At 36.6% G+C, this 23,640-nt stretch overlaps 1 protein-coding gene across 7 annotated transcripts in view; it reads right to left on the reverse strand.

Annotated features, from left to right (window-relative positions):
* Dock4 (dedicator of cytokinesis 4) overlaps positions 1-23,640 on the reverse strand; it is a 418,252-nt gene that overhangs the window by 180,127 nt on the left and 214,485 nt on the right. For all 7 annotated transcript variants that reach the window (XM_063238782.1, XM_013152428.3, XM_063238800.1 and 4 more), the window contains exon 8: positions 22,219-22,370. In XM_063238782.1, the coding sequence (XP_063094852.1) occupies positions 22,219-22,370 (152 nt within the window). The remainder of the gene's footprint in view (positions 1-22,218; positions 22,371-23,640) is intronic.

The raw sequence follows: 23,640 nt of genomic DNA on the forward strand, positions 1-23,640 counted from the left end.
ACCAACACGATTAATATATAAAAGTCAGCCAACATTTTAGATATTAAAACACAAATTTCCACACTGTTACAAAATACTATTCCTTATCTGCAAGTTTCATCAATGGTCTGGTTAACAAAACAAAACAAAAACCTGTTTTCTAAAATATTCTATTTCAGAGGAAGATCCTTTTTTGCTCTGTCACTATTCAATTTTACTAGTCTAGACAGAATCCTAATTATGCATGTATTATAGTATATCATATCCCATTTGAGAAAGAATATCAATATGTACCAAACCCATGACGTATCACTAGGCTTTGGGGTGCCCTAAGGGAGAGATGGAAATAGACTGAAGATAACACTCTGAAGAAACAAGTCATGTGCAATTTATTAAAACCCAGAGTGTTTTTAAAAGGGAAGATAAGAAAAATCTCTGTGACCAACTAAAACCATTTTTATTCATTTGGTAACATACTGTTGTTAAACAAACACAATCAATTCCTCTTCAGTTTTACTAATATAGCAACTACTTAACCAGCAAATGGTTTTGGAGGAAACAAAGGCTTATAGTGATGTATTTCAGAATCTTTGGGTTATAATTACCCACCCACGCTCACAGGTTTAGAGAATAGCAGAATATATGCCTGAACAATTTAATGATACTTCATTCTGGCACATCCTCTAAAATTCTCCAACTATCTCCTGTCAAATTTTGTGGCCAGACACAAATCTATTTTCGATGCTCTATCTTAGCTTGTTTCTACTGCAACTCTACTATAGTGAACAGGAAACAAAACTAATTTTTATAAACTTAAAAGATGTCCTATTATAAGATACCCATTCCTTCAATATATTATCTATACCTTTTTCCTAATCATAGGAGCTTTGTCTGTTTCTTTCCTAATAGTTTCTAGGCTGTGACAAGACTAAAGAAATTTAGTCTTTTAGGGAAACAACATTAAAATAACTGAAAAGCTTTAACCCTTCCCAAGATTCTCTCTCTCTCTCACAGTGTCCTTTACTTTGTGGTAAACAAATGTACAAAATTCTCCAAAGAGACATTCAATCAGTGGTACCTCACTGCTAGATGTGGGAGTTCCCTAACAAACTCCATGCTTCCTAAGTCATGTCAGGTATGTCTCTATATATTTTTATCTTTATAATATTAAACAGATAGGAGTGGAAAATCTACAGTAACAGTATTTTCAAATGCTTCTTTCTGCTTAAAGATTAAGTCAACAGAATATCTCTAAACACACTGAGAAATGAAATTATTATCAGCAGAGAAAAACCATTATTTGCCTTCCTTATATACTGTCATGTTCTTTCAGAGAAAATTTCGCTGCAGAAGAAATTTAGTGTCTGAGTTCTGTATAAGCCATCATAAATCAATAGTGAGCAGTCTTTTTTTGGAAATAAGAAAATAACAAATCATAATTATCTTTTTTATAACCTATCTTCTTTCAACAAGAATTTGAATAAAAGCAAGATAATAAAATAGAACATAAACATGCATCAGTGGCACGGTGCCTCATCAGGAAAAGTAACAAAGGCAAGTATGTACTCTGTTCTCGATCCTGTGACTTATGCTTTTGAGGATCTTTTCATTTAATTCCCACAGTCACCCCATGAGGCAGAAATGACAATAGTCTCATTTGACACATACAGAAGCTGGGGCTCGAGATATTAGGTAAGTTAGCCTGAATGTACAACTGTCAATGTACCAACTGGACAAAGAAGGACATAGGTTATTAACATTTACTGTCCAACTATGGCTCTCAGTTACAATGTGACCTGTCCTTAGACCAATGGAGCACTTTAGCAATGGACTAGGAAAAACAAGATTACACATAACACAGGAATCAAAGAGTTTTTGTGTATTTTTAGTAAAATTCAGACACTGTGATTAATAAATGCAACAGTTTGCAGTAGGAAGACCATGCTGTTGCTTTTTTTTTTTTTTTAACTCAAAACCAAACTCACAAGCTCACACTTACCAGGCAAGAGCTTAAACTGAGCTACATCCACAGCACCGTGAAATCTGTTGTCTTTAAAGTACACTAAAACTAAACATACTAATGGCCAATGCCAGAGATGTTGACACTTCATGTAACATATATAGTCTAAAGATTTTCATGTAGACTTTTTAAATTTCCCTGCAAAGACTCAAATTTATCTCGCTACAACCTAGAAAATAGAAAGCAAAACTGTAGTGATTTAATGCCTGTGAAGCCAGGTCTGGTGCTACTTGCCTGTAACACCAGCACTCAGGAGGCTAAGGCAGGAGGCTCACAAGCTCAAGGCCAGCACCACATGGTGACAGCCTGTCTAAAAACAGCAGGGAGGGGGGATGCTTTGTCAAATAAAATAAAACTTCATGTAGCAACTTTGGCAAAGCAAAGCCAAGTCACATCTCTGAAATGTAACCATGCTGTGTGTGAAGGACAACCGTGACTATCTGTTTTACAGGGAGGCACACCAGAAGCCTAGGAGGAAGAGCGGGTGCAAGGAAGAGGCCAAGAACTGAGGAGGGCAAGAGGGTGGCTCAACAGTCCTGACCTGGAACCCCAATCTGGAAGGCCAGAAATACAAATATAAGGGGATCTGAACAGCTTTTGTGTTACTGCATCTCCTACATTTTCTAAAATGCTTCCTGATGGATTCAAAGTACCAGATGCTTCCAACAATCCATAGTAGAGATGAGAATGTACTGCCCCCAAATATGCCTCTTTGGCATAAAGCACTGTTGAGTTAAAGGCAATTAAGAAGCTGCACATGCAGGAAGTCTCTCTGCTCTCTTTCTATTTGCCTAAAAACAGGACACAGATTTAGACCGCTATTTTGCCTTGACTGATTTTATTCGAATTTGGTATGATTGATAGTATCAAGTCTAAGAGTAGAGACAACTACTCTGAAGATGACAAGATGTAAAAGATATTCATTCCAGTTTTGATTATTAACTGCTTTGAAGTCCTACAATGTGTCCAAAGATGTATTTTATAAAAATAGCTATGTAATGCTATGCTTAACTATATAATGCCTGATGATGTGAACAATTCTAATGAAAATAACAAGAGAAAGCATAGTAACTACTGTAGATTATCTAATATTGTGGTGTTATATGTCTCTGTCATTTCATGTTTTTTTAGGAATTTGTTTTGTTGTCTTGTTTTGATCTGTTTTTCCCTAAAATACAGAAAGGATAGATATACATGTAGAGATTCACACACGGGAAGAATTTCTAAACGATTTACAGGAACAGATTATATAATACACGATATAATGAACAGATACGCTGAAGAAGAAGAGACACTAAGAAACCCAGTGCTAATTGTGTAGCATTATGATATCAAATCTAGCAATACTATTATTCACTGTTCAGTGTGATATTAGTCTAGTCTCTTATGTTCAATTTCAGCATACGTAATGATAAAGACAGCTACTTCAAAGAGAATGAGACACATTATGGTAGTCATTATTGACTTCCCCAAAATCAGAGCTTAAGACCTAAAAAGCCTTCATCATCCTGTAATGATTTGATTAGTTCTATAATGTTCAGTATATATTCAATGTGTGTGAACATGGGGACAACTATTTGGAAGAAATAAGATAGACAGTGAAGATCTCCAGGGAACTTGCTTTGAAATCTGTGTTTCTTTAAATTGTTTCCTTATGAACTGTTTTGTTCTGTTTTGACATGTTTAATCTTACCATTTTTAAGACAAAGAACAAGTATGTAGGACTGATAACCATATTACTAAGTTTTCATCGGATCATTGAGCAGAATGGTTTGCAGTGTCATTATTTGAATATCATTTTGCATGCTTTAATTTTGAAACTTTAACAACTATTTCTAAGATGACAATATGTAACTTACCAACTAGTGATTTCTTACTGTTTGTTTTTTTGAAACTCTATATTATTTCTACCCTTTTTTCTGTTTTTTTTTTTTTCCTTTTTAAATTAAAAAAAAAAAGAAGACCAAGGGTTTCTAGCATCTTTCTACCTCAGAGAACAAAGTTAACCAATGAAGACAACTTTAGATTCTTGTGGGCTTGGACATGGCACCAGAGGTACCTATATTAACAATTCTTACTAGATACTTTTTGCCATTTATTTGCCTGCCTACCTTGAATGGCTGCTCCTAGGGACACCATAATTCCTTCCCTCTGTCCTGCCATTTCTCTAAAAAGGTATCATTGTTTATTAAAGATGCCATGTGAGCTGGAATTCAAAGTCCCTTCTTTGATAACTGCTCATTCCCTGAATATCTCCCATGTATACATGAAATATACATGTTAATAAACAAGCTTTTCTCTGAGACTGTTCCAACTGAGAATATATGGGAGTTGAGGAAAAACAAGTTTGAGCTGAGAAGAGGCCTGTAACTGTGTTCTTCCTAGAATAAGCAATATAGGTCAACTCAGAGTAGAAAAGCTTGAACAGCACCATAAATTACTGAGCCGATGACACAAAGTTGTTATATGCCTCAGGTCAGGCAAGACACTGAGAGAAATGTGTACAAGGCATGCTGGTAGCTCTGGTGTGGCCACCAAATCACAGGCTTTAGTGCTCACTGTGATTCCCACATGCACAGGAAACACAGTGCTAACACAAGGGACTCACTATCTTTCGTTCAGGATGTCTACCTGCTCTTGAGTTGCTGCATAAAGCCCAGGCATATTTGGAAGATCCTGATTTACTAGGTCAGGACAGACTGAAGAGTCCTCTATGTTTAAAGATTCAAGTATGTTACAGAACCCCTATTTAATCCCAAAGCCCCAGTCCTGAAAACTCTGAATTACTGTCTTTGTGACTGTTGTGTCATATTTACCTGAAAACAGGCAAGAAGCCCTTGACATCTTACCGTCAAAGACTTCTCCTTTCTTCTCAAACCACATTATCAACACAAATGACAAAAGATTTTCCTTGGCAGCAAATGAAAAGGGCTCCTCAAGCCGTGATTCCTAGATATAGCTGTTAATGTGCTTTCTAATTTTAAAACAAAGCCACATTAGTGTCATAAGCTGTTCTGATTAAAGGGAAATGGAAAGAGGAAGACCCTGGATACCTTGTTTACCTAAGGAGGAAACAGATTATGTTTTCTTTTCTTAATATTAACATCCAGATTTGTTTCACGAGTACTTCTGTGTTGCTGCAGCACTAACTACAAATAATGACGACTCTATTAGGACAGTAAAGGGCAGGTTCAGTTGCATGACATAAGGAGGAGACAAGCCTTTAGGCTAAAGCTATGTCTGTTGCCAATTTGGAATATCAAGGCAATTCTTTTTTCCTACCCAAGATGATTTTAAACCATTTCCTACTACTACTATTATTTATTTTGCAGAGATTAAAGGTATCTGAAATACAAATAATTTTAGGAAAGTAAACTCCATGGAAAAAAGGGATGCAGGGGCTGGGGATTTAGCTCAGCGGCATAAGCATCTGCCTTGCAAGCAGACAGTCGTGAGTTCGATCCCTGGTACCGATAAAAACGAAAAAGACAAAGAAAAAAGGGATGCAACATTCCCTTAAAATTATAAATAAATGATGTGCGTATCAATTGATGTTTCTTATTGCCAGAGCTATTACCAAGCTAATTGACTAATGAATTAAAGAAATGATTTGGATTGTTGGCTTAAGAAAGAGCATAATGACTCTTAAGTTTAGAATGCTTGGGAGTCTACAAACCTCACAGGTCACTTGCAGTAAAATCCTCAGAAAGAGGAATACTGCATAACTAAATGACTACTAAGATTATTTGGTCGAGTTCCTCTCCAGAGATATACTTAAGAATTTAACTGGAAAGAAAGTTTGTCAGGAAAGATGCTAGAACTAAGCACTGACAGGATTTAGGTTAACAGAAAAACAGGACCACAAAGTAAGAAGCCCTGAGTGTTAGCAGACTATCTTATTCTTCTAGACCTGCAAATTTACATAATTTGATCAATGGACACACTGTATAGCTGATAATTAACAAGAAAGGAATCACTCTGCAGCTGTCCATGTCGGCAAAAATTCGGCAACTCGCTCAGAACCTGGTAGGATCCTGCTCAGCATCCCCAATCAGCAGTGGACCTTCAGGTAGGTCCCTTAGGGCCTGGTTGGGTCCCACCCAGCAACTCTGTGTGGCTGGTGAATCACCTGAGCTCGGTGGCATGAGCCAAAGGCAGGCTCAGCAAACTTCAGCCAGCCATGCAACCTCAGCATCTCGCTCAAAACCTGGTAGGACCCTGCACATCATCCCCAAGCAGATGTAGAGCTTTGGTATACCATGTGGCATGACCTGAGGGCCTGCATAGTGTACTATGTCTAGCTGTTCAGCCTTGGTATGCCACTCAGAACCTGTGAGAGTCTTACCCAGCAAGCTCAAGTAGCTGGAAAGCTCCACAGTACCCCATCAAGTGTGCTGACGGCCTGCCCAGCATACTCCCTACATTTGAGGAGCCTTTGAGTGCCACTAGGGACCTGGTAAGGCCTGACAAAAGACTTCCATTCAACTGGAGAAGTTTCCTGCATCATGACAGATATCCTTGATCCAGGAAGCAACTGAGACCTTGCATATAGCTTCTCAAGGAGAATAAAGGAAAATGAAAAAAAAAAAAAAAAAAAGGAGCAAAATGCAATCTCAAACCTCCAGCCCATCCCAAACAAGCCTAGAAGATATGGACAAAGAATAAAATGTAAGCCATATACCTGAAATATCTGAAATGACAGCAACTGAAGTAAAGAAACAACTCCATGAAGCTGAAAAGGAACTTAGATCAAAAATAATTTCTCAGGTAAAACAAAAAATGATAAGTGTAAATAAAAGAAATGCTGATTGTATCTAAGGAAGACATAAAAAAATCGAGGAGCGCTGAAAAGATGGAAACCCTGAATGCACATTATAAGAAAGAAAGAAACAGAATACATGAAACGGACTCAAAGAGATATCCAGTAAATCAAAAATTCCATTGAAAGCTGGCAAAACTGCCTGAATGAAAGTGAAGATAGACTTTCAGACCTCAAAGACAAGACTGCAGCTAGTGAACAGGAAAAGAAAGACCTTTTAAAAAGAAACAAGGAATCAGGACATAACAACTCAACAGTAGCAACATGATACAAAGGAAAACAATGTAAGATTGAAAGGTATAAATGAAAAGGTGATAACACAAACGATATCAAAAGACAATCTGCAGAAGTAATAGCAGAAAATTCCCCACACATGCAAATAGAAACTGACATACAGGTAAGTGAAGCATATCAAACTCCAATTAGCCATAACCAAAGTAAATCTACAATCAGACATATAATAATCAACATCCAAGAAATTCAAAATAAGAACAAGACATTAAAAGCTGCTAGAGAGAAGAGACAGATCACCTATAAAGGAAAGCCCGTCAGAATCGCAAGCAGACTTCTCAATACAAACAATGAAGTCAAGAAGAACATGGAGCCAAGTATTTAACATCCTAAAAGATAACAACTTCCAGCCCAGATTGATGTACCTTGCAAAACTGTCCTTCAAAATGAATGGAGAAATAAGATACTTCCATGATAAAGAACAGCTGAAGAATTTCATGACCACTAAACCAACCTTGCAAAGAATACTAAAAGATATTTTAGATAGAATAAAAATAACTACAACTTCAAGAACATCAACAGAAAGAAACCACCAAGCAAGGCAAACAACTAAACAGAGGGGAAAGATAAAAAACCAAAGGCAGAAAGATAGCATGACAAAAATAATCCAATATATATCGCTAATAGCCATTAATGTAAATGGCCTCAATCCGCCAATTAAAACAGACTGACAGAACATATCAAGAAATAACATCCAACTGTATGCAGTACACAAGAAACCCATCTAACCCAAAAAGAAATTCATAGACTGAAAGTCAACGGATGGAAAACAATACTTCATTCAAAAAGAACTCCCCCAAAGGAGGTAGCTATTCTGTTTACAGACAATGTGAACTTCAAACCAAGAAAGATCAAAAGAGATAAAGAAGTTCACTATGTACTAGGAGGGGAAAACTTCAAGAGGAAGAGATAACAATCTTAAACATATATGCACTAAAATCGGGAGCACCCAGTTATATAAAACAAATATTAACAGAAATGAAAAGTCAAATAAGTGATAACACAATTATAACAGGAGACCTTAACACTCCATTAACACAAAAAGACAGATCACCAAGTCAAAAAATCAGCAAAGAAATAACAGAACTGAATCAAATGTGTGAACAAATGGACCTAGTAGATGCATAGTGTGTTCCACCCAACAACATCAGAATATACATTCTTCTCAGCTGCACATAGAACATTCTCTAAAATAGACCATATACTAGCCCACAAAACATGCTTAAGTAAATGCAAAAGAATCGCAATTGTCCCACGCATATTATCTGATCATAGTACCATGAAACCAGAAATTAATGACAAAAGAAACTGCAAAAACTCCATAAACACATGGAAATTAAAGAATACACTCCTGAACAATCAATGGGTCACAGAGGAAATTAAAGAAGAAATTAAACAATATCTACAAGCAAATGAAAATACAAATACAGCTTACTGGAACCTGTGGGATGCAATGAAAGCAGTCCTCAGAGTGAAATATATTGCACTGAACTCCCATATCAGGAAAACAGAACAAACACAAATAAACAACCTGATGAAAACAGAATAAACAACCTGATGCTGTACCTCAAACATCTAGAAAAGAAGAGCAAGTCAAACCCAAAGCCAAAGGAAGGGAGGAAATCATAAAGAATAGAGCAGAAATTAATGCAATAGAGACTAAGAAAACAGTACAAAGAATTAACAAATCAAACAGTTGGTTCTTTGAAAGAATAAATAAAATTGAAAAGTCCCTAGCCAACCTTATTTTAAAAAAAGGAAAGGAAAAACTAAACTTCAAGCAATAAGGAAATGAAAAGGGCAAAATCACCACAGACTCTATGGAAATACAGAATCAATACCTACTTTGAAAACCTTTACTCACATAGATTTAATAACACAAAAGAAACGGACAAATTCCTAGAGACATATGAATTACCAAAGCTGGATCAAGAAAATGTGAAACTGCTGAATAACCTAATTTCAATTAATGAAACTGAAAATGTAATTACAACTTTACCAACAAAGACGAGCTCAGGTTCTGATGGATTTGTTACTGTATTCTACAAGAAAGTCAAGAAAGACAATGCCAACACTCTTCAAACTCTGAAACTGAAAGGGAAGCAATTCTCCCTGATTCATTCCTGGAAGTATTATCCTAATACCAAAACCAGAGAAAGATTCGATCAAAAAAGAAAACTACAGGCCAATCTCCCTAATGAACATAGATGCAAAATTTCTCAGTAAAATACTGGCAAACAGAATGCAGCAAATCCTCAAGATCACACACCACAACCAAGAGGGATTCATTCCAGCAATGCAAGGATGATTCAACATACACAAATCAAGAAATGTAATATATCATAGACCTGAAGATACAAATCACATGAGCATTTCAATAGACACAGAAAAAGCTTTTGATAAGGCTCAACACTCATTCATGATACAAACCAACAGAAATTGGAATAGATGGTCTTTACCTCAATCTGATAAAAGCCATCTATGCCAAACCTACAGCCGGCATCATATTAAATGGTAATTAAAAATTTAAAAAAACAACTGAAAGCTTTCACTCTAAAATCAGGAATAAGACAAGGATGTTCATTATCACCACTCCTATTTTCAATATAGTGCTGGAAAGATTACCCAGAGCAATTAGACAAGAGAAAGAAATAAAATGGGTAAGAATAGGAAAAGTTCAATTATCGTTATCTGCAGATGTCATGATTCTCTACATAGAAGACCCCCATTATTCCACTGAAAGACTCCTAGATGTAATAACCAAATTCAGTAATGTAGCTGGATACAATGTCAATACTCAAAAATCAATATCATTCCTCTAACAAACAACAAACTCATTGAGAAATAAAGAAAACACACCCTTTACAATAGCACCCCCCAAAATGAAATACTTAGGAATCAATCTAACAAAGGAAGTAAAAGATCTATTCAGTGAAAATTACAATATCTGAAAAAAGAAACAAAAGAGGATCTCAGAAAATGGAAAGACATTCCTTGTTCATGGATAGGAAGAACAAACATTGTGAAAATGGTCATTCTTCCAAAATTTTTATACTGATTTAATGCAATTACAATCAAAATACCATTAGCATACCTCACAGTTCTAGAGAAGTAATTCCTAAAATTCATCTGGAGCAAGAAGAGACCTAGAATAGCAAAGGCAATTCTCAGCAACAAAGGCAAAGTAGAAGGCATAAGAATCCCTAAATTGAATTTATACTAAAAAGCTACTGTGATAAAATCAGCATATTATTGGAATAAAAACAGACCTGAAGATCAAGGGAATAGATCAGAAGATACAACCTCAACTGCAAACACACTCAGCCACCTTATCTTTGACAAAGGGTCCAAAGATGTTCACTGGAAGAAAGACAGTCTCTTCGTAAGTGGTGCTGGAAAAATTGGCTTTCTGTATGCCCAAAACTAAAACTAGAGCTATGACTATTACCATGCACTAAACTAAGGTCAAAATAGATCAAAAATCTAAATATTAAAACAGAAACACTTTATCTGTTGGAAGACAAAGTAGGTAAAATCTTGAAGACATAGGAGTAGGCAGAGAATTAATGAACAAAAATCAAACTGCACAGGAAATACTTCCCAGAATCAGTAACTGGGATCTCATTTTATTAAAAAGTTTTTGTATGTTGAAAGAATCTCCAGCATAGTAAAAAGAAAACCCACAATTTGGGAAAAAAAAATCTTAGTCAACTGTCCCTCAGACAAAGGACTTCTGTCAAGTATATATAAAGAACTTTAAAATTGAAAGACCCAATCCAAAAATGGGCATCTGAAATGAATACATACTTCTCAGCTGAAGAAATACAAATGACAAATAAATAAATGAAAAAAGGTTCAGCTTCATTGATCATTACAGAAATGCAAATTAAAACCACACTGAGATTCCATCTCACTCCAGAAAGAATGGCCAGGATCAAGCAAACCACCAATAACCAAGGCTGTGGAGAAAAAGTATTCTACACTGTTGGTGGGAGTGTAGACTGGTGCAATTACTGTGGAGGTCAGTCTGGAGCTTCCTCAAAAAGCTAGGGTTGGAGGTCCCACTTGACCAGCTTTTCCACTTCTGGGCATATTCCCAGAAGAACTGAAATCATCATACCACAGTGATATATGTGCATCCATGTTTAGAGCAGCACAGTTTGTAATAGCCAGATCTTGACACAACCTAAATGCCTATCAGCTGAGGAATGGATAAAAAAGACGTGGTATTTTTATACAATGGAGTACCACTTGGCTATAAAGAAAGATCACATTGACACTTTTATAGGTAAAAGGATGCATCTTGAGACCATACTCGTAAGTGAAATAAATCAAACTCACATGTATAAATATCATATTGTCTCCCTTAGCGTAAGAAAAAAAGAGTAAGATACAAAATCTTTAATAAATATTGTAAAAAGCTAAGAAACTGTTCAAAGGGGAAAAATAATTCAAGGAAAAGGAGAAAAGGCAAGCAAAAGAAAAAATATGTAAATTTGTATATACACAAAAGATAGCTAAGATGATTGTGCTACTAATTCTATTAGTTCTTGAAACAAAATAGTTAATATTCATAGGATTGGATTAATTTTACATGTTTATATCAGATAATCTGAGTAACTCTTCTCAAGATAACTGCAAAATAACAACCTTAGTTATGTTGCTACCACCTTGTTTTGAAAGCCTATGTTGTCTTTGTTTTTGGCTCTTTGTGGTTTATCTCTTCTGTTTCTTGTTTTTCTCATAATTTGTTTTGCTTTGTTTTTCTCTGCAGAAAGGATAGATGTACATGAATAGGCTTATACATGCCTATAACTTCTCCAAAAGTGTTTACAAGAATTGAATTTTACTACCTGTGATGCTAAGAACAGCTACTTTAAAGAAAACAAGACATTATGGTAGCCATTGCTGATTTCCTATCATCTTGTTGTGAAGTCCAGTAATGTTGTTTTGTTTTGTACCAGCAATGGAACTCACGACCTTGCACTTGTCAGAAAGGTGCTTAAACTGCTGAACCAAATCCTCAGTCTTAGTAATGCTTTTATTCTTTGTTTTGATTGATTTTTGTCTGCTTTGTATTATTTAATATGTGAAGGTATGGACAGCTATTTTGAAGAGAACAAGAGACATTATGGTAGCCAATGTTGATATTCCTGTTGTCTGGTTTTAAAAGTCTGTAATGCTTTCATTCTTTTGTTTTGAATGGTTTTACACTATTTTTGTCTCTTCTGAATTCACTGCATGTGAAGATATGGACAATTATTTTGAAGAAAACAAGAGTGGTAACCACTGTTGATTTACTGTTGTCTTGTTTTGAAATCCTGTGTTTATTGCATTGTTTTATCTGCTTTGTTCTCTTTTGTTTCCTTCTCGGTAAAATAAAAAAAAAATTTAGAAAGGAATCACTCTGATGTATAAATGGTAATTATTCTAACTTTTCTAACTTAACTCTTTGTTAAGAAAGCTGTTTAACCGGGCATGGTGGCTCATGCCAGTAATCCCAGTACTAGGAAGGCTCAGGCAGGAGGACTGTTGTGAGTTTGAGACTGGCCTGGGCTACAAAGTGAGCTCCAGGCCAGCTTGAACTGCATAGAGAGACCCTGTCTCAAAAAGTAAAAGAAAAAAAGCTGCTTAATAAGAAATGTTGAAACTAAAGTAAACTCAAGCCCTTCACAAGTACTCTAACTTAAAGTATACATTTTTTTAAAAAGGCAAAGAAATCTTAAATTAAAAACAGAATACATAATAAAAATGCATTGTGTAGGCCATGCAAAAACAATGGATGTAATAAACTTTTCATGTATTTATTATCTCAAAAAGATATTCTATTTTCAATGAAAATAAAACCAAATTTCCTTACTGATAGATTAGCTTACTGATAAATTCTTTATATTCATTACAAGTTAAAAATGGAAACCTATCTAAGTTGCCATTAAATAACATATATTAACTGTATAATATTTATACCTATACATTTTGAAGGTCAGGTGCTTTTTAATCAGTAGCTGTAAAGGCTGCGTATTGATAGGAAAACTAAGGTCAGTTTAGATGAGGTGAAAAGGGGAACCTACACAAAACCTTACAGTGCACTTAAGCAGAGCAAAGGTGAGGAATCATTATTTGAGAGACAAAATGCTTTTGCAAAATAAGAATTCTGTACTGGATACTAGACAAAAGGACAGTATAGAATCTCTCACTTTAAAAATATTTCTCTACATTATAAACCTAAGGAGAATATACGATCTGTTTGGGTATGTACTTTCCTCCTTCACTCAGTGATGTCTCCCCCAGTCCGTGAGGCTGCAGGCGAATGAGAGCAACAATTGCTCGCTTAATGAAAGAATGACTGAGCAAACCATGGTAATTCTACAGGAATGGTGTGAAATTTATGAAGCTTAAGTGGAGTGAAAAGGAGTGCAGTTTCTAAGTTGGAATCAAAAATCTCCAAATGGAAGTACTTAGTGGAAGATGTATCCCCTTCTCTGGCATGTGTTACATACTTTTTTTCTTAGCATGACAGTGTTTGCAAATGATGGCTCCCCAGAGACAGGTGTGAGAGCACAGCTCTGGTTCACAGCAGGGAACATGAAATAACTCTATAAACATTTCTGACACACACCACACCTTGAGTTCCCATCCTTATGTAGAATCACATCTCCCCTGGAGTGGAAAGATGATAGCAAAGATTAAGACACTAATGGTGTGATCTCTAAATGCTTCCCCTCAACAGCTTAAAAGCTTCCTTTAACTGCATCATTCCCTACCCTGTATCAAGCACTCTGCAAGGTGCTGAAAACATAAAGATGATGAGAGGGTACTGCCACATCATTAATAATTCCTTTGTCAATGTTGAATCATCCTACAACAGAAATGGCACTGAATACCAAAGAAGTCCTTGTAAGGTGGTTGCTATGTGTGATGATAGCTTTTCCTGCAGAGAACTTACAAAACTGAATTATTCTGAATTCCCTACAGGCAGCAATCAGAGGATAGAAAAAAGACAGAGCTGACCAGAATCCTAGCAGGCAAAAAAAAAAAAAAAAAAAAAAAAAAAACCAGCAAACCACAATACAGTTATCTTTTAAAACACGGAAACATATGCCAAAAGGCTTTCTGATAACCTTCTAAAATACTTCACTATTTAAGTACAAAGTGACCAGTCACCCAAGCAAATGCTTAGAACTAACAGAAACTAGAAAACCATGGCTGAGGCCACCCATCCTGGAGCTACTGGTTTTCTGCAACTCTGAATTGTAGTCACTTATTATTATAAGACTGCAATTTGTAATTTCAGAAATACTTGGAACCGTATGGCTTTTAAAATGCTTCAGGGAAAAGAGCGGGCCAGTGCTACCTTGGGTGCTGCTCTCAGTACTTCTTTGCTTGTTGGTTTTCATTTAGATCTTCCTCCCAGCTGATTTCTACAGTATCTTTCCTAATATAAAGACATCGCCATAGCTCTAGAGCAATTATATATTCTTGTTTTTTTTTTTTAATGTGATTCAGACATGTGACCAAATGGGGAGTAAACCACAGATCTGATTAACTCTGAAGTGACAATGACTCCAATTTTCATGTACCTGCAAGAACAGTCAAAACATGGAGAGGGAGGGCGCGAGGCAGCAGTGCCTTTCAACAAGAGGCCCAGGGGAAGGTCGCTGGGGGTCACGGACGGCAGACACCCACAGCGAAATCTATGCCAGCGTGTCTAGACACAGCAGGAAGTGCTCTGGGCTGTGTGCGGTGGCCGATACTGCCACAATTCAAGGAAGGTCTTTGAAGGTCTTCTCCATCTATTTTTGTTCTCAGGGTTGTGCTCCTGGCATGTCTGATCAGCAGAACTTTGTCCAACATTGCTGCTACTTTGCTCTGAAGAGTTTACAATTTTTAGCTAGTTTTATAACATGAGTAGAAAATGAGATCTATGCCCACAATGTTTCAACATTTATAACAATAAATGTTCCTCATTTTATGTAAAAACAAAGATGCTGATCTGTGTAATCATGCTGTGGTAAGCTGTAAATGATATATGAAATGAGAAATGCTAGCACAATGCACAAAAAATTAAAAACCGTATCTGTGCTCTTAACTGATTACATACTACAATCTGCACCCAAAAATATTTGTATTTATTTTTAGTCTGAGCCAGATAATTATTGTAGTTGATCACTCTCTTTCATAATTTCTTGAAAATATTTTCCCAAAACTGATCCTTTCAAATAAAAGATGAAGGTTTAGAGTTCTAAGAGGATTCTTCTCTAGACACAGGATTTTGATTAAAATATAAAGCATTTTCTCTCATAGTATCTTTATGGATCTTCTAAAACAACTAGTTTGCTTTGTAATGTGAGCCAAAGCTTATGCTTTAAAGGCACTAGTATTATGCTTCTGACCATCAGGAAAACATTCCTCTTACATTCTGTCAAACATATTACCAAATATATTATTTTAGCATATATGAACCCAGTTATGTTGTTCTAGGTAGAGTGGAATCCAGGCTATCTCTAAGGCTACATAGTAGACAAAACCAATAATTTAGTCTTCTTTAAAGAGAGTTTAAAAAAAATGCTTGCCTTCTTTGTTTTATTGGCCACATACAGAAGACATTAAATTACATTAGGCAAGTTACTTGCTAATTGTGAAAGCTACACGCTAAAAGTTAAAAGCAAGAACCAAAACCTTGTCGCAGGGTATCAACAACCACTACATTTTGCCATACTTCCTCTCTATTGATGATTTCTTTCTCTACTGATGAAGTAATTTGAAGCAAATCACACCCATAATTCCATTTTATCTGTTAACTAGTAGATCTCTCTAAATTTTATATAACTGTTACATCATGCACCTAAAACAATTCACAGTTTGTTAGAATATATGATTTCATAAGCAGTCAAGAGCAACTACCACATATTCCCACTTATATCAAAGGTACTTCCTTGTCTGGTTTTTAAAATCCTCCTCACTATAACTAAGATTTACTGACCAATTACCAGATATCAAGCATTACACTAAGAAGTTAATGCTCAAATAATTCCACAGAGAAAGTACTGTTATTATCCCTCTTACCAGACAAGTGAACAGCCAGAAAAGATAGGAATTGTCTTGCCAAGCTGACAATATTATCAAATAGGATGCCCAAGATTTCAACCCGGGTCATCTAACTGCAGAGTGTGGCCACTTAGACAATAAAAAAATGTACAAAACTGCCAGAAGATACTTGGTTCTTGGATGGAAAGAAATTCACATATGTAGTTCAATATGACTCCATATTTTTAAAAGTCTTTGCCTCACAAAATATATTCAATACTTATCATTTCCTTAAATGTAGAACTGGAATGATGTACTGAAAAAAAGGTACTTATAGGCACGATAAAGTTTATATGGAAATGAAGCATTTCAAGGAAAATGAGGGTTTAACTGCATAATGACAGAGGAAAAAAATCCAAAAAACCCTAATTTCAGAAAAGTATATGAATAAGTTACCAGCAGAAGGTAAACTTATCTGTATTTAATTACCACGATATGACTTTTCCACAAGTGCTATCCTGCTGCTGGCAGCTTGCAAGCCTGAACAGCCCTACAAAAGCTGAGTACCAAATGGTGGCACTCAAGTTCTGTTAAACATGTTCTTGATGAAAATGAAATAAAGTAATGAATTAGCCCCAAGACAAATTTACAACTTTAATTAATGAAGCCTTAGAATACATCAATAAACAATGTAATGAAATTTATAATGGAGGAAGTCAACCACTGAACTATGTCATTTTTCACTGGCCCATATAATCTGCAGTCTGTTGAAGATTAACTGGCACCTGCCAAGGAGAGATACACACTGATACACACATCACCAGCCATGGAACTGTGGAAAGCACAAACACCACGGCTATTTCTATTACCATGCAGTGCAAGAGGCAGCTTTAAATGTAAGACAGGAGAACTATAGCACACAATGCTAAGTATTTTGATTTCTCAGTATAATGAAAATTCCTATTCCCAATCCTCTTGCTCAGTTAGTCCACATGCACACCCTTTCCCTTCTTCCTTCCTATAGCCCATGATTAATCTCCCCATCTTTAAGTTCAAGTCTGTTTCTAGACCCTCCTCTCCTAAGGGACCTTCAATCATCAGTGATTTCCTTCTCTCTAGGTGTGCCCTCCTCCTCAATACTGTATCCTTCCTGCAATTCTTAATGAGTTCACATTTCTCCTACTCAAGTTTCTTAGAATAAACCCTATAGAGTTCCTTTACTGGTGAGTAAAAATTGATTGGGAAAGAATAAATCATGTTACCGGCATTACAGATAATAAGAATGGTAGTAGGTAGTAACTGAGAACACTGATTCATCAATAGACTGCCTCGTTAAATACCAACTTCCCACTACATCTCAGCTATATTACACGGGGCTAGGTATTCGTCTGTGTGCCTTGGTTTCCCCAGCTATTAAAATGGGAATATTTGTAGCATCTACTTGATAGGGCAGTTATAAGAGCTATGTAAGTTAGTATTTTTAAAACAGCTTAAAACAGAGTTTGGCATATGGCACCCATTATACAAGTGTTTACTAAATGAATATAATACAATTATAGATGATACCAAGAACTGAGTCTCTGCCTTACCCAGCTGAACTGGGTAAATCAAACTTTTAGTCACAAAAATACTCTCCAAATACATTCTGCTCTTGGTAAACTCATTTTTTCAGCTAATAACTGTCCTTCATTGGGATAAACTGAATCGAGAGTATAGAAACCTCAAAGAGATTAAAAAAAAATGTGTTGTTTCTGAAGACTGTTGAGTCCAACATGCAGCACCGAGGGTCCTCTGTGCTGTTATTGGTACACAAAAAGGTGAGGAAGCCACACCAGGACAGAAGCGTGGGCTAGGCGTACACCATCGGGACACTAGCAGCTGTGCTTGCATCCGTCCTGACACTTTCTGCCACAGGGTCCACAATATGCAACGGCAGCCTAATAGTCTAGCAGATTCAGTAATCATTTTTAGATAAAATTAACAGGCTTTCTAAATATGGCCAAGGTTCAGTGATTTAAGTTTGCTCTTTTTCTTTTAAGGACGTTTATTTTCTGAAAAATGTGTTCTGATACTGGGGAAATAATATGTGCTTCCCATTATACTGAGTGATCTAGAAGATGGGTATTTTCACGTAATGGTTCCTTTTGCAATCAATACTTACTAAATCTAAGCACTAAATCTAAGACTTCTGATCACTGGATATAGTAAAAGCTGATGCTACTTTGCTTAAAGTGGTTTGAGAAGGACTTAACGTCAAATACTAATTTCTATAACATGGATTACAATATTTCTGAGGCCTTTTACTTGTTTCAATATTGTCCTTATCAGTAATTTGTGGCCATTTCTTTGAGTTCTCATTCTGGCCAATAAAACCGTGCGAAATTTTCAGACAAATACTAAAGCACTTAGAGAGTAATTGTGATGAGGCCCTCAGAGTTGGGGTTAAGAGAGCAGGCTCTGAGCCCTGTTTCGCCTTTCGTGCTTGCATAAGATCAGGCACTGTGACCCACCCTGCCTGGGACCTGGCTTCTTACGTCCTAAGAACTCACAGCCCTTGGAATTCAGAAGATTAGTGTTCCACAAATGCTGGCTGCCTGCTTCTCTGAGGAGAGGTTTCTATTCGTTTGGTTTTTTTGGTCACACACCCGCCCCCCTTTCCTTTGCATTCCTCCACAGGCCTGCCATGTTGGTCTCTCTGCCTACACTGGGACAAGGTAACTTCCTGTCATTAATGGTCAAGGCATTGCCATAAATATCGTTTTTACATTGTATTTTGTTTCATATAAATTATAGTTATAACAAAAGCCTTCTTTTAACTATGCCATCTGTTTCCACTAACTTTTATTGCTTAGCATTGGACTTGGAGCTGCAATTGGAGGTGCAGACCTGTAATCTCAGCATTGAAAGAGGCTGAGGCAGAAGGACAGAGACGAGGTCCAGGCCAGCCTGGACTACATAGTGAGACCCTGTTTCAAAAGCAAACAAACAACAAAAGGACACAAAAAGAGAAAATACTAACAAGTCTGGGATTTGCCACAATTTGCAAACAAAAAGGAAGACTGAAAAGGGACACACTTAAGACAGGATCAGTCCTGAGCTGGTAACTGTGCAAGTTTTAGGGGTGCGGACCTGAGGGCTCCTTACATTAGTCTCTTCATTCAAAATCTAACATTTTCTAAAATAAAAGTTCAAAAGAAACACACAAAAGATTTTAAAACATCCATATAGGAAGAAACAGAAAAGTCCTAAAATTATGATGTATTTATAATATTTTTCTGAGATGAGGCGAACTCCATATGCTTTAGCTGTATCAGGAGGAATGAAGAGACAAGAACTGTTAGCAGATTCATGATGAAGACAGACAGAGGTAAGTACTACAGAAGCCAGGGCACTGTGTCCAGTCCACTCCAGAAACAGGAACCAAGTCCAGTTTTAAGATCCTGGCATCTTACTTCGAGACCATATGATGCTTGAAATAAATCAGATACACAAGTTTAAATTTCACATCATTTCTCTTATGTGAGAAACCGAAAATATAAATAGCAAAATAAAAGACAGTAGCAAGTCCAGAGAGCTTTTTCAAATGGGAAGGGTTGTAAGAGATAAAATGGGAGGGAAGGTCATGAAAAAAGAATTGAAAGATAAAATGGAAATAAGAGTTTTTGCAAATGGCAAGGGGTTGGACGGAGCAGGGAGGTTGGGAGATGAAGTATATGAAAAAAGAATTAAACTCCCGCACAGCAAAACGTAATCATTATAGACTGCAAATACGGACTAAAAAAACAAGATCCCTCAGCCTCTTAACCAGGGACACTGCCCCACGTGGCTGGAATGTGAGCCACACTCACTCTTCACAAGGTTTTAAACACTCCCCAAAAGAACAAATATGTTGTCTGAGCCTTCAGAAATGTCAATAAAATAATTCTGAGATTGTTCCAAATACCCAGTGAGCATAAGTTGTGGTTCTTATTCATTCTTTTGCCAGAACCTTTAGAGTGACTGTGAGCCTGACAGGTGAGAAGTACAGAAGGCCAACATCAGAGAGTAGAAGGCAAAGAGGCATTCAGGTCCGGATTGCTCCTAGGGCTCCTAGGGGTCAGGAGGGCCACAGAGGTGAGGAGGAAGGAAGGGAGAGACAGACAGTGCAGCAGCCAAGCACGTCACAGACTAGGAAACATGCCGGGCTGCTAGCTCAACTCTGCGTACCTTATATAAGGACATTATTTTGAGGGTTCTTCACCTAGATTATCTCTTTACTTTCACCAAGTAAAAAGAAATAAAACAAGGAAATTCTAGGGTTCAATACTTTAAAAAAGGCCTTTTTAGAAAACTTTAAAATGTCTATAATAAGATAAAATTCAAAAACTAACATGAATCATGAATCCATATAATTTTATGTTGATGCAAAAAAAGCATTAGTGGCCAAGGGAAATTCACATTTCATCAGAGACCAACAGTAATGACCAAGACTATCACCCTTTCTCCCTTTTATATTCCATACAGCTAGTTAAATACATTAAACAGAACATATATTACATATAAAATGTTACAAAGATTTTCTTAAACTACTCATGAACCAGAAACACTTCAACAGATAAGCAGGTATTATGTCTAAATAATCTTTCACATTTTTTTTTTTGTCTTTTTCCTTTTTATCGGTACCAGGGATCGAACTCACGACTGTCTGCTTGCAAGGCAGGTGCTTATGCCGCTGAGCTAAATCCCCAGCCCCCAATCTTTCACATTTTTAAAGTAAGTGCTGAGCTATATCTTGGGTCAGTTTTCTAGCCTTTAAATTTCCCTTTTAAATGGTGCTGATTTGTAAAGGGGAAAAGGTCACTTAATACACTGATTCATTTCCTTCAACAGTGAAGTGTGTAACACAGATTTGAAACTGGATTACCACTGTTATTTCAATTCCTCATATATTCTTTATTTACTGCATAAAAAATACTATCTTAAATTCTATAGGCTCAGATCACTGTCAAGAAACTGAAGAGTACACTTGTAGCTGTGACTAACACATAAACTAATTCACCAAGTATTTTATGGTTATAAATGCATTCATTAAAAAAATTAATATATTTCTTAAAAGAAATAATGTATCAGAAAAGCAATATTCTGAAATTACTTTATGAAACATCATATATGGTTCAGCACTTTAAAACATTATTAGTATGTATTTTATAAGTATATATCTTTAAAAACTATGGTACAGTTGGGTCATTAAGTGTGATTTCAGAGATTCAAGTTTAATTCTCAATTGAAATGTAAATTTTTTAATTTAAAAGATGGCATACTTTGTGTTCCACTCTAAGATAAACACTATTTTTTTAAATTAAAAAGTTTTAACAGGAATTGAATTAGACAACAACTAAATATATATCCACCGTTAAGTTTTTTCCTAAAAATTAAAACTGGGGCTGGGGATGTGACTCAGTGGTAGAGCACTTTCCTTGCATGTGAGGGGCCCTGGGTTCAATCCACAGCATAGAAAAATAATTAATATTAAAAGTAAAAGCCTGCCAAAGGAAAATTGTAACAGGCAAAACTCATAGCATTGAAAAAGAAAAAGAAGTATGTGAAAACTTTTCATCACTTCACACTTCTAAAATTTTACTGGAAAGATTTTCAAATATTTAGTTATCCCTTGGTACCAGTTGATCCTGACAGGTTACAAATAATGTAATAACCTATGAAAAACTGAAAGATACAAAGTGCTGACCTTAAAAGGCCAACAAACTTCAGAGTGCAGAAAATCTATGTCTTCTTTGCAATATGTAATACATGTAACTAACATGAATAGAAGACTTAACACCAAGGCCATACCTGTATTTAATGTTGTTTATAACAATTCTATAGCCCTTTTCAAAGAACTTGACACACATCAACCTATCTAACCTTCATGGAAACATCTAGAGGGCAGGCACCTTAGAAACTCTGAAGACTTCTACAAAGGAGGAGATGGGAGTCTAACAACATAGATGTGCACAAGATCACGTATCTTAAAGCGGCCCAATCACAAACGTCCACCTTCTAACACTGAGAAAGTCAACTCCTACCTCGAGGTGCAGTCACTCACCTGATAGGCCTGTTCTCTTTGCTGTCAAAGAGTGAGAAGATGACCTCCAGCTCCTCTCCCAGGTTGGAGCACATGAGGCTCTTCATCTGGACGAAGAGGTGGTGACTGCTGGCCTGCACCGGGGTGTCTTTCTTCCGATGTCGATGCTCCATCTGCACGACACCCCCACCCCAAGCAGCAACACAATCAGCACGAATTGAAGGGAACACTGCACCTGACAAGGTGAGTAGCTATGGCGTGAGCATGATGTCCTCCACTAAAAGCTGTTCACTACAGACTCGGGATCCAAAGCTCAGTTTTCCTTCTAGCATCTATAATAAAAACTATGAAATTAGTAGATCATCAAGAAATATTTAAGATTTTGCTAAAATGCTACCAATTCATGAAGTAGATTTAGGAAGTAGGGAGCTAAAATAGTTCTGTTGCTTTCTGTCAATTCCCAGGATGAGAATAAATTTGTCATTTAAAAAAAAAAAAAAGACTATTTTACTGATTGTTCCACTGATGATAGCTGAACAATGTAGTTATGACTTAGTATTTCTCATAATTAAAGTTCTTTTGAACATTACACTAAATTGCAAAACTGTCACAGTCTTGTGGTTTTTTTGCGGGGAGGGACAGGCTATAACAAATGATATTCACTAAAGCAAGAAAATATATCTAATTTGCTGTGGTAGTACGTGGAGACAGACCCAGGAACACCATGAAGGCATCTAAAGATAGAAATAAGCATCTGTGACCACCTCACTCATCTCCTCCTCAATGCAGCTGGTGGGGCTAAACGTGGGCAGGGAGTCAGGAAAGAGAACTCTCCTGTGTTCAAGGAGAGGAATCACCTACGGATCCAAGGGTTAGAGTAACACGGATAAAGTTGCTTATTCAACTCATTCAACATCTGTTAAGCATCTACTGCGTGCCAAGCACTGGAAATGCAATAGTGAGAAAATATGGAGACAGCCTATGGTATCTATTAGGGGGAGCAGACATCAGCGAAATTTCTCTCTCTCTCTCTCTCTCATACATAAACACACACACACACACACACACACGCACAATCATGGAGGGAAGACCTATACTATCTGGCAAAGGGCTTTTGACTTCCATCTGGGTCTGGCTTCCTGGAAAAGTGACACTGCAGCTGAGAATCAGAGGGACCAGGAATTATAACTTCCCTAAACTGCTAGTAGTGACCAAGTTGTTCCTGCGCTAACCCTTCAGAACCAGATACTCTGATACTCTGATACTCTGATACTTCTGTCATAAAATACAGAAAAAAAATCCACGACAATGTCAAAATGTTTGAAAAGTTTTTCATTTTTCCTTGTCATTCTTCCCTTAGCCCAGCTATCAACAGTTCACACTCCAGTCAGCTGAAACCACACTGAGAGGCAACGATTCAGGATAAGAAGATTGGAAAAACAA

This window comes from Cavia porcellus, unplaced genomic scaffold, assembly GCF_034190915.1.
Source record: "Cavia porcellus strain 051 isolate PalLab524CR breed Dunkin Hartley unplaced genomic scaffold, mCavPor4.1 scaffold_2, whole genome shotgun sequence".
Taxonomy (NCBI): domain Eukaryota; kingdom Metazoa; phylum Chordata; class Mammalia; order Rodentia; family Caviidae; genus Cavia; species Cavia porcellus.